Raw genomic sequence first — 12,668 nt, 5'->3', positions numbered from 1 at the left:
CAGTTCGAGGCGGGTAGTACTGTAGTAGGTATCGAATACCTATCGGTTCACAGTTTCATTTTTTGCATAGCTTCTTTTTTCTTTCTTTTGAATTTTCTTATCTTTACCTATACTCTTCGCAATGGGCTTGTTTCATGATTTTTGGTTTATAGTTCACTTGATAGAAATTTTAAATTGAAAAACAGTAATTAATTATTGAAAATCGAATTTGGTAGGGTGGTGACGTCACGACCCTATTCCCGCTTCTTGTTCGTTTGATCAATAGGAACAATAGAAATAATCAACATTGCCAAATCGTAAAATTTACGGAGCCTATAATTATCAATTTATTCATGGAAGTGTATATGAACCCGTTAACGTTTCAATTAATGAAAAATTCTACACTTGAAATAAAATGTATACAAATGATCATGTTTGGAACTATGTTCTATGTTCTATATCTAAAATCAGTACACAAATTCGAAAGAGCACAAACCTAAACTATGATTTTATGCATTATTTAATAATATACACTTATGAAAATCAAAAAATATAGCAAACTGGATTAAAGAATCATTTCAGATATTCAATTTATTCCACAATCCTCAATCTGTACAACTGCAATTTTTTATGACAAAAAAGATTCCTACATACATATCTCTGTCTAATATTGCTACTAAATTCAAGCGTTATAGGCTCGCTTGGGTAGTCTGTTGAATCTTCCCAAACTTGAGAGAAAGGTTGAATGAGGTCAAGTATAGACAGAATTGATTGTATTCGAACTGATCCAACCAAAGCTTCGGAGGTAATAATACCATTAATCATATGATAAAATTTAATGAAGTAAAATAAAAAGCATTTGATATTTTTATAAAAATATTAATTGATTTTTTTTCATACTTTCAGCAAAAGTATCAACTCCAGATAATACTTTCTGTGGAGAATACTTGAAGTTGAAATAAAAAACTGTCATCAAATTCCATATTTTCGTTTCCCTGTCATTTATAGTCACTTTTGAAATGATTTCTGTAAAGTCTTGGAAGAGGATTGTAGTTTTTTTTTTGTTAATACTTCCACCCATTTTTTCTCATCATTTTATCCTTTGGGAACCTAAACTCATTATATGAAATAACTCACTTGCACCATATTAATATTCAAATATATCTCTAGAACACTTTTAAAACACACACAAACTAAACTCGATAAAAAAACGAATTGTTTCTACGCGAGCTGTCAGGTAAGAAGAAGTTGAAACTCAATGTTGCAAAAACAAGCATAATGGATCCGATATGACATATATTTTTAATGCCAAAAAAACAATAAATTGTGATATGTGTACTCCATTTTCCTGAGAACGATCAATTAAAATTTTCTGTAATTATTCATTCGTTTTTTTAAAGAATAATGCCAATAAACAATTAAATATACAATAATAAGATCGCTCGAATCCACGAATTAAGCATAAAAATTGACAATAATATTAGCCTTGATAATTGCTATAGTACAAGTTATATCTAAATATGATTCTGAATAGAATTAAACGAGCTGTATTTTCAAATGGTTTTCGAATGCTCATAAACCCTAATAAAATAAATCAATTATGCATTCATGCCACCCACCAAAAATTCAACGTTACTGGTATATTAGCCATATTGTCATCCAGTCAGCCAGCGCTCTCTGTAGTGTATGCGACAATGTGCTGTTTCTACTGTCAATGGTTTTCACACATAACTTAGTATTTTTGTTAAAATTTAAAATAATTTCAAATTGAATGTTGAGCCTAGTTTTGTTAAAGCTGACTCCGACAATTTACCAAGAGTCGATTTTGAAATTATCGATGAATTTTACTTGAAAAATTTGTAATACTTTGGTACCGAAATGAAGAATGAGAAATTGAAACGGTAGGTGGTATACATTGTAGTAGTAATGGTAAAATTCAATCCAAAAATAACCTGAACAAATATTTTTCGGAATGTAAACTAATGACACGGAATATACAGCAAAATAGGCACCCGACGAGACCTAACTTTTACAAGAAAAAATCTTTAATTAGATAATTGTAACAGTTGTATTCATACAGAGTTAACAACAATAACAACAAAAATGGTATCTGTCAAATTGGATTGGATATTAAAAACCATTATACATCCACATCATTGAAATATATTGATGTTAATATTCAGCAAATTCTGCAATCAATAAAGTATATATACATACATAAACACACATATATACAAAATTATTAATTACTAATTTACATCTCGTCTCGAATATATTAGAATATCTTGCGAATACATAAAACAATAAAGTATATATACATACATATACACACACATATATACACACTCATACATACAGAATTATTAATTACTAATTTACATCTCGTCTCGAATATATTAGAATATCTTGCGAATACATAAAACATAAATAAAATTAATGTCATCATATAAAAGAAGTAAAAAATATATAAAAAGTTTCTAAACTAGAAGTTTACGTCTCACAACAAATATAGATACTGTGTGTTTATAAAATAAACGTCAAGTCTCATTTTTCCATCAAATATTTTTTTAATAACTATTTGAAAAGGTATTTATAACCAGGAAATGTTGAGAAATATTTTTTTAAACTGTAATTTTCTTTGGGAGAATACCATAACATAAAGATCCAAGAGGAATTGATCAGACATCTGTTTGACTATCTATTTTGATCCAGATAGATTTATTTTGATTAGACAATAGGATTTGTTAGGTGAGTGAACTCTAACATCTTATAATCTGCAAGAATATATCTGCTAGAAACTCTAGTAGATCTCTTGCCAATGAGTACTGCTGACATAGAATTCTTCTACCAGAGGGGTAACTGTTCTAAGAGAGTCCCCCTCACCATTCAAGGAAGACGGTTAATCGCGAGGGTTGACCGCGCTCCAATCCTTTTTTCTAGAACCAACAAATCATACAGAAATTGAAACAATAATATATCTGAAAATTAACAAGGACCTTGGCTACGACCTCGTCAAAACCGAAACACTAAAGCTTATTTCTGGAAAAATACCTCATCAGTTAGCACATCTATTTAACTTAATAATACACGAGGGCTATGTCCCAAAAGAATTCAAACTGGCGGTAGTCAAACCTGTATATAAAAAAGGGGACAAAACCCTACCGATCAACTACAGGCCTATCTCGCTGATTACTACCCTAACAAAAATTTTCGAGAAAGTTATAAAACTGAGACTAGAAATATACTTAAATAAATTTAAACTATTATCTGAAGAGCAATTTGGGTTCAGGGAAGAAAAATCAACAAATGACGCCATTAGCAATCTAAAGAGATTCTATGAAGCTATCGATGATGGGTACCCAGCCCTGTGCATCTTCCTAGATCTCTCCAAAGCCTTCGACCCAGTGGATCATATCTCACTACTAGAAGCGTTGGAGGGAATAGGTATACGGGGAACCCCCCACAGGCTCTTCTCAAGCTATCTCTCAGGGAGAAAACAAATGATAAGAATAAATGATATCTATAGCAATGAGAAAGAGATTCTGTGTGGAGTACCCCAAGGCACAGTACTTGGACCAGTTCTATTTATAATATTCCTCAACGAGTTGATGGTGTTGGATGCAACTGGTGAAGTAATCAGTTTCGCTGATGATACCGTGATATTTTACACAGACACGAGTTGCATGAATCTCAAATCCAAATCTGAAGGTGATATGGAAAAAATCCTGAACTGGTTCAGTTCACGAAAATTAACTATCAACTACGAAAAAACGAAATACATGTCTTACACCTGTTATAAAAATCGACACCCAGAATTTAACTGCTTATCCATTAAACATAAAAACAAGTCCATAAATATACATGCAAATTATGACATTAAATACCTGGGTATAACGATTGATCAACACCTTAGATGGGATAGGCACGTACGGAATGTTGTAAACACTCTCAGGAGCATGCTCTACAGATTCAAATATTTTTCAAATATATTAGATACTAATCATATGAGAATATTGTACTATGCCCTTATCGAGTCGAGCCTGCAGTATGGGATCCTGGTTTGGGGAAGTGCCTTAGAAGAACACCTGAAACAGTTAATGATATTGTAAAAATAGTTCCTAAAAATTGTTCATAAAAAGTGAGGACTTACCCATCTGAAAGAGTATTCACTGAAACAAAGATTTTTTACTTGAGGCAACTCCACTTTTTCAACATTATGATACATACCTACAAAAACAAAAATAACATACTACAAAAATTAGACCACACTTACCAAACTAGACAAAAAACAAATTTGTATACGAAAACAACTGCAACTAAAAGGAATCTTGGCCAGAGAAATCACTATTACTTATGCCAAAGAGTATTCAACCATGTACCTGAAAACTTGAAAAAATAAATAGTCTAGCTCACATGTACTTTTTTTTTGTAACATTTTTCAGCCCTGTCCAAAAATTACGAGCAAGGTGTCATTCGATTCGTATTTTTGCCTAGAAAGTTTAAGGAAAGGTCCGAAAACGCGCCGATAAAAATTACAAAAGTTATAAAAAATTAAGTGAAAAAAAAAATTGGACTTTAGTTTTTTCTTAATATCTCGAAACATTTTCAAAATTTTGGAAATTTGAAAAAAGATTTGAAAAGATCAATGAATTTGCGTAAAAAAAGTTCCGACTTTTTTCAAAACCTTAAAGAACAATAGAATTTATGATTTAAAAAAAACGGTTTCTTAATTTTAATATTTAGTTGCAAAAAACGATTGTTAATTAACAAACGCATTTTTTAGCAACAAAGAAATTTTTTTAAGAAACCGTTTTTTTACTAAAAATCATGATTTTTTTCAATTACCATAATGCAAAAAAAAATTTCGAATTGCTTATAAACAATGTATTTGTTCATAATAAATTTATTAACAATAGCTGTAAAAAATTAAAAAAAAATATCAATTACTTTTTAGCCATGAGACATTGAAACGATAAAGAATTAAAAACAAAATTTTTGTAATGTATTTTTTATAAAATTATCATTTTCAATTGTTAATAAAAAAAAAAAGAAAATAACAATTTTTCCATTTTGGCAACGGTAATCTATTTTTTTGCCTATTAAGGATAACTTCACCAAAGGAAAAAATGCCAGGGTGTTAGTTTAATAATTATAGGGATTTTTATATTAACTTTCAATTCAGAAAAAGTTATTAATTAACAAATTTATAATTAACGTTAAAATTGGGATAAAAATTTTTTGACTGCGGATTATTGTTTATTGATGTATCCCAACATTACATGAATTTTTTCATTCCTTAATATGTTTAAATAATTTTTATTGTTTTTATGTCAGAGTGACGAAAGGTGCGCGGAAGCTAGACTGCCCGCTTTTGGCTCTATTTTCAGGGCTCTGTAAAAATTATAAATAATCGAGATACAGTTTCGGGATTCGGGACTTTTTTTACGCAAATTTTCCGAGATATTAAGAAAAAACTAAACCCCATTTTTTTTCACTTAATTGTTTATAACTTTTGTAATTTTTATCGGCGCGTTTTCGTAATTAACAAATTCATAATTAACGTTAAAATTGGGATAAAAATTTTTTGACTGCGGATTATTGTTTATTGATGTATCCCAACATTACATGAATTTTTAATTCCTTAATATTTATATTTAATATGTTTAAATAATTTTTATTGTTTTTATGTCAGACGAAAGGCGCACGGAAGCCAGACTACCCGCTTTTGGCTCTATTTTCAGGGCTCTGTAAAAATTATAAATAATCGAGATGCAGTTTTGGGAGTCGGGACTTTTTTTACGCAAATTCATTGATCTTTTCAAATCTTTTTTTTAAATTTCTACAATTTTGAAAATTTTCCGAGATATTAAGAAAAAACTAAAGCCCATTTTTTTTTCACTTATCTGTTTATAACTTTTGTAATTTTTATCGGCGCGTTTTCGGACCGTTCCTTAAACTTTCTAGGCAAAAATACGAATCGAATGACACCTTGGTCGTAATTTTTGGACAGGGCTGAAAAATTTTTGGACAGACTAAAATAATCATGACGAATTCTATCAGTGTCATCAAAAAAAGGATAAAACAATATGTTTTGAGTTTGCAGAGATATAATATACATGACTTCCTGAATTGTAAATGAGAAATAGGCATTAGATTTGAATTCGTGTTAGCAAATAAATTCATCAATTAAGGTATACATATGTACAAGGGATAATTATTTAATTGCCAACTGACATGTGTACAATTTCAAGTTTCTGTGGGATTCATGTTTGTTTACTGTAGGTTTATTCTGTAAACTTCACCATATCCATGCACTTGGTAACTAAACATTATTATTACTAATTCTATCGTACTCTTTTTAATGATCTATAATATGCTTTTAGTATTGTAATGATTTATATTTACTATTGTTATATTTTTATCTTGTTTTACACATTGTACTGCATCAATTTCGTCTATGTTAAAAATTTGCAACCTATATTGTATAACATAATTCAAATTTAAAATACCTAAGAAAGAAATAACTATTAATAAACCACCCTCACCGCGGACAGCTAATAGCTTTGCGGTTTCTCTCCTTGTTTATTTGTTTTACATGGTTTATAAGATATAATGTTGAATTTTATCCAAGTAAACGTTATTATTATTATTTAACATGAGGAAGTCAGTTTTGTAATGCAAATAGTTCAAGTCCTCCCTCTCTTCCATTTTCAGCAGTTATCACTACGACTACTGCTATTGATTTCATTCATTTGTTGTGACAGTTTGTCTTTTTATAATATACTGAGCATACAAATAAATTATGCAGAATGTTAGCAGATTCAAAGAACTGGATTTTCTTTACATGGTGGAAAGTGGTGACTTAGAACTTCCTCAAATATATATTGTTAAAGTTCCACTCTTGCTTCTATCATATAAATATTTAGTTACCGAGAATTTTGGTTGGATGGAAGAGCAAGGTCTGCTCATGTTGCGATTTCTCCGTAGCATAGTCAGAAATTGAATCCTGCCCTTTGATAGGAGGTAATATTTCTGTTTAAATATTTTTTTTTCTTTGCATTTTGTTCCTATCAATAAAATCAATTATTTTTATTATTATTATTATTATTAATAATAAAATAGAAAAGGTATCCCCCCTTTGACGTACACCTTTTCAAAATAAATCCCCATTTTCAATTCTGTAAAGTCACACTCAGTTTTCATATCACATAATTAAATAATATGCGTATTTTTTAATGGTATTTTTTGAGTATTTTTCAGTATCTCTTTCAAAAATTAGATGAATTCAGATTCATTTAAACATCAAATGTCGTGACGTCATTATAGCTTTCTACAAACGCGCGTTTTAAAGAAGCATATCTTGATTTTGGTTAAGGTTGTCGACTTGAAATTTTTTATATTTTATTGGAGCTAAGTACCATGAAAATATATGAAAACTACAAATTAAGATTGTCTGAACGACCCATGTACTATAAGCATGTTTTTGTTCTTTATATAAGCTCATATATTCAAATATATTGAAAAACATCTGAGTTTCGTAGATAAGCGAAAATATAAAACAAATGTCGTTGTTTTTGATAAGGATTATTTGCCAGTGAGTGACTCAGAAAATTGAATCATTTTGCAAAGTACAGTACCTTGTGCTTAAGTGGAATGCTCGTAATGCACTTCGCAGAAATAACCATATTCTTCATTCTGTTTGAAGTTTTTGGGAATTGCAATGGCGATTCATGTCCAGAGACACCAGGTGGGCAAATTAATTTTTAATACGGTTTGTATCATTGTTAATTTTTTAAGACTGTTGGAACTTTCAATTTTGATTTTTCACATTTTGAATTCCGAGAAAAATCATACTTATATTTGGTATGTGTTATATATCATTGGACTCAATGGAATAAATGAAATTGAATCTTGTAAATCAGAAATCAGTAAAGCAGAAATAGATATTTTGATAAATGTCATTTGAGAATGTAGACATCTGATAAATTTAATTGGGCTGAGTAAATGATTAACTGAGAACAAAAGTTGACCTAAACGTTTCAAACTCACTTATATTTAATGTAAACGTACAAGCACTGCATGAATATCCTCAAACTGCTCTAAAAGCGGTACCTTTGCGAAAGTGATAACACGTTGGAATTTATTCGATCTCGAAAACTTCTTTTCACCACATGAAAGAGTTTTTGAAAAACTATTCTTCGAGGTGTATGTATTGGCGGCTATAGTTTTCCGCTTATTGCGAAGTAAATAACTCAAGCATCTACCATATCGAAGTTAGTTGGGATGTTTTGCACATAGCACTCAAGAAATTGTCAAACCACAGACACGTATTTCGGACTTTTGGCCCATCGTCAGTATGGTGCAGCCAAGTGTAAGGATGGGCACTACTTGGTTACCAAAAGAAAGAAATACAAATGCCCGGAGCCATCAGCAGAAGCCAGCCGGACATTAGTGGTATGGTAGATAGATCTTGTGTTTACAAAATATCAAAATCTCAACGGAGGCAGCTATAGCTACCTGCGTGACATCCGGTGCAGGGACTCATACAAATATGAAGTTCATTGAGTGTCATGAAATGAATAAAGAAGTTAATAATTGGACATAGCACTCAAGAAATTGGCAAACTATAGACACGTGTTTCGGGCTTTTGGCACATCGGCAGTATGGTGTACATAAGTGTGAGAATGGGCATACCACATACCATACCACAAATGTGCGGCTGGCTTCTGCTGATGGCTCCTTGCATTTGCATTTCTTTCTTTTGGTAAGTAAAACTTTGTGAGTTTGAATACCAGATATCAAACTTTTCAACTGCAACTGCGACAGTCTCCTTACTAGCGTGGTCGACTAGGCCACTGAAGATTACTGTCGTAGTTGCAGTCGAAACGTTTGCAGATTATAACCAAAGAAGATTATGGAAAAATCCGGAAACCATCCAAAACATTGACGAAAGCCTATTATAGAGAAATATGTATTGAATATTATTCTTGGAAATCATTCGATTAACCACCAAATGAATCATTGGAAGAATATGAAATCTTAGCAATCAGGCAATTATTCGAATAAATTTTAATTAGTAGATTTTTATGTTTGACAAACATCTATATCACATTCATGAAGCGAAGGTCAAAGAAGGTAGTAAGTTATTCATTTATAGAAGCATATTCCATGTATTGTAAAATATATTATTGTGATTTTATGCACTGATTAACATATTTTCATTTTTTTCACTGATTTTTTTCAGTTGGTATATAATCTTTATGGTAATTGTGAACATAAATGCATAATGTGCTGTTGAGCAATAAATAAATATTTCATTGAGGTGATTAGTGATTTTCATATTATATTCATCGAATAGCAACCTTTTCATGATCAACTCAAAAATTTTCTTACGAAAATCTCTGATTTTCATTTTCTAAAAGGAGTTGGTTACCTGAAGGTATATCAATTATTGAATCGGTCTTTAACATGTGTACATTGAACACAGTGTACCTATACTTACATTATATTGAAAAAGTGTTTTTCCCCAGTTCCAGTATCAGAAGTAACTGCACACTGTACACCTTATTTTATTGACTTTCAATGTTTCAGGTACAGTTGTTCAGAATTTATATATATAATTCTCGTTCAAAAACTTCTCAGATTGCAAAAGTATCTCGATGTCGCCGTACTGATAATGAAAACCAAGTAATACTAAATCAAGAACAGAATTGAAAAACATCATCAACAACAAACACCGCATATTTTAAATAATACTATATAGTTGAACTGGTTTTTGCCCGCTGCTTCGCCATTTTAAACAAATAGTTACAATATTTTTTATCAACACAAAACTACAGTTTTTCAACTTCAAAACTGACGAAATTCAATACAATCTTTAAAGCCCTATTTACCCCCGTGACGGTGGAAATTCTTGATTCCCTTTTTTGATGTTCATTTAGGCTAACAAAGAACCTACCTGCACATTTCAAGATTCTAGGTTCAGTAGCTGCGGCAGGCAACAGCTAGTAATTTATATTTTTACTTCAAAAATACGGTAACTTAAAAAATATGCCAACTGCACTAAGCAATGGATAGTTTCGAGAATCGAATTATGTTACCTATAAAGAAATTCGCAAAACTAACACAACCGTCAAGTCAATCTCATCGTGTCTATATTAAATACTTAAAACGACAATTGTATCAATTCAACATGTATTCTAAAATGTGCATTGTAAAAAAAGTAGCTTTCGTTTTTGATGCTTTCATTTTTGTATTTCTGATTTTTTGTTTTTACTCCTTCCCCTTTATTTTGAATAATTCTCTATCACGTTGAGTTTTTCATGATTTCTCAGAACTACTCAAAAAAATTCAGTTGAGTTCATATGAAATGGTAGCCTGGTGGATTGACGTGGGTGGTTTGCTCTACTCACTTAATCCTCCGCTGTGCGAACCGTTGGTTCGAACCGCAAGGCCGGACGATCGATTTTCACTTCCTATTGTCCAACCCGTGTTAGGAATCACATGTTCAAAGGTAAGACCTCGTTAGTCCTCAGCTCGCACAAGTTTCGACTTTTGAGAGTTGTCGTTCGTAAGAGGGCGACAGCTGGTTAACGGAAAAACAAATTTTAACCAAGTAATTGACCAAACTCTGAGTTTCTCTGATGATTTATGCTGTCGGAAAGGTATCTTTCACTCCAATTCAACTATATATGACTCAAAAACCAAAACAGCATAGTAGGTGGGTCAAAACTTATTTTTTAGGGTCGTATTTTCCTTGATAACATATTTTTTTTATTTGACATTCTAGGCGGCTGTTCAAAAATTTATTGTCGACTTCCAAAATCATATCATGAAGCAAAGAGAATTGAAAACTTTCTTTGTTTTTTACCACTTACTAACGTTACTGCAGTTTCGTCCAAACTTATACAAACTTTTCAAAAACTACACCTCACGATTTGATCTTCACAAATTTTATTTTGATTTATAAATCCCTTGAAAAGCTACTTCAAGTGATTGAAGGCAACAACATAACAAATTGCCAACTGCTATCGATCAACGTATAGTCTGGGCTATAAGTTTAGATTCGTGTTAAATGGACGTACTTTTAGTAAAATTAAGTGTTAAGGCTCATTCGATCCGGAATATTGTCTAGATCATTGTGAAAAAAAAGTAAAAGAAAAGAAGAATACCAAAAGTCATAAACAATTAAAGACCCTAAAAAGCAGTGTTTTGTTTTTTATAGTTCGTAAACTATAAATATTTTTGAATTTTGAAAAAAGATCCTTGAAGTTGCAAAAGTTCAGCAGCTGATCCATCTGTTGACTTTAATAAGATACGATAGTAAACATTCAGGTCATTTTTGTAGATGATTACATTATCTTTCAAATGTCATCTTGCATATATTTTTTAGTTATTGTTAATTTGTTGTTTTAGGCATTTGTTTATAAAAATTAACGATTTCTTCGGGTTTTTTTTAAACTTTTCAGGCTTACAGCTCAGTAAATAATGCGAATTCGGATATTGAACTTCAGAGCAATTTTGGTAAACTATAAATTATCTTACAGTTGCAGTTGATTATTTGTTCATTTGTTCATTTTTTATGAGCTATGAGCTAACCGGATCGAATGAGCGTAATCACTTAATTTTACTAAAAGTATGTCTATTTAACACGAATCTAAGCTTATAGCCCGGACTAGTAGGAGAATCCAAAAAGGAACAAAACACCTAAGGCAAAGTGATGAACATTTTCATACGAGATGTTGCGGAATTCACGTGATACAAATAACATTCTTCAACAACATGAAGATTAATTGATTTTGATTCAAAAAGTGTATGAAACACGTACATAATGAACGATCTCTACAACTTGCTAGAAAAGTTGACAATAGTTTCCTTGATCTTTGGAATAATCTTGGAATCGATTGTATTTGTACTGATCAAAAAGAAGAAGAAGGAAAAAGGAGTGGCCTAAAAGGTTATTGAGCCTATAGCAAAGCAGTCATTACTCAGGTTGTTCGGGTGAAGACATCACGAAGTTGTTCATTATGTCTATCATAAATTTTCCCTAAAGAATATACAATCGAAAAATCAAAAATCCCAATAATATACTTCTCGAAGAAGACATTATGTAATAAAATTTATTAATGATGAACTAGATTTTTGTGAAAACCTAAAACTGGACGGAATTCGTTATTGGATTCTATTTTATCTAATTATTTTTTATTTTCAGAGGAAGTAAAACGTTTGGCAAAATTAATAGAAGAAGGGTTAACCAATGCCACAACCTATGAACCACTTACCAACGCCAACATGTTCAAACCAACTGACGACAAAGTCACAGGTAATCGTGAATAATAATTGATTAGGTTGCCGATATTTAATGAAAATCCATTATAACATATTCAATACTTTTCCATAACAGTTTAAAAAACCGTGCCTTATGTTACAATAGCTACTGTTACGACTCTCATACTAGTATAACAGTAAATACGTATATAAATTTACAAAACCGTGACATGTGTTTCACTATATAATAGCTTCTTCAGGCGTGTTCAGGCCTGAAGAAGCTATTATAAAGTAGAACACGTACCCTGTTTTTATAAAATGTTAAGAGAAGATATCACTATGAAATGTTATTCAAATACGTTGAATATTTGAGACAGGTCTATTTTCTATTTTGTTTTCCTGTTCTTTTTTCAACGGCAGTT

The 12,668-nt window shown here is 31.1% G+C and overlaps 1 protein-coding gene across 2 annotated transcripts in view; it reads left to right on the top strand.

Moving 5' to 3' along the window:
- The first annotated feature begins 7,560 nt into the window (after positions 1-7,560).
- The window catches only part of LOC111510336 (L-sorbose 1-dehydrogenase), a 31,841-nt gene continuing 26,733 nt past the window's right edge, over positions 7,561-12,668 (top strand). Inside the window, exons 1-2 of one of the 2 annotated variants that reach the window (XM_074181562.1) lie at positions 7,561-7,726; positions 12,191-12,301. In XM_074181562.1, the coding sequence (XP_074037663.1) occupies positions 7,633-7,726; positions 12,191-12,301 (205 nt within the window). In that variant the 5' untranslated portion in view covers positions 7,561-7,632. The remainder of the gene's footprint in view (positions 7,727-12,190; positions 12,302-12,668) is intronic. The other variant, XM_074181561.1, reaches the window with a different exon arrangement.

This window comes from Leptinotarsa decemlineata, unplaced genomic scaffold (assembly GCF_025532065.1).
Source record: "Leptinotarsa decemlineata unplaced genomic scaffold, Ldec_3_MD MMD2_tig00026314_RagTag_RagTag, whole genome shotgun sequence".
Lineage (NCBI taxonomy): Eukaryota > Metazoa > Arthropoda > Insecta > Coleoptera > Chrysomelidae > Leptinotarsa > Leptinotarsa decemlineata.
This window is presented reverse-complemented; position numbering and strand designations above follow the sequence as displayed.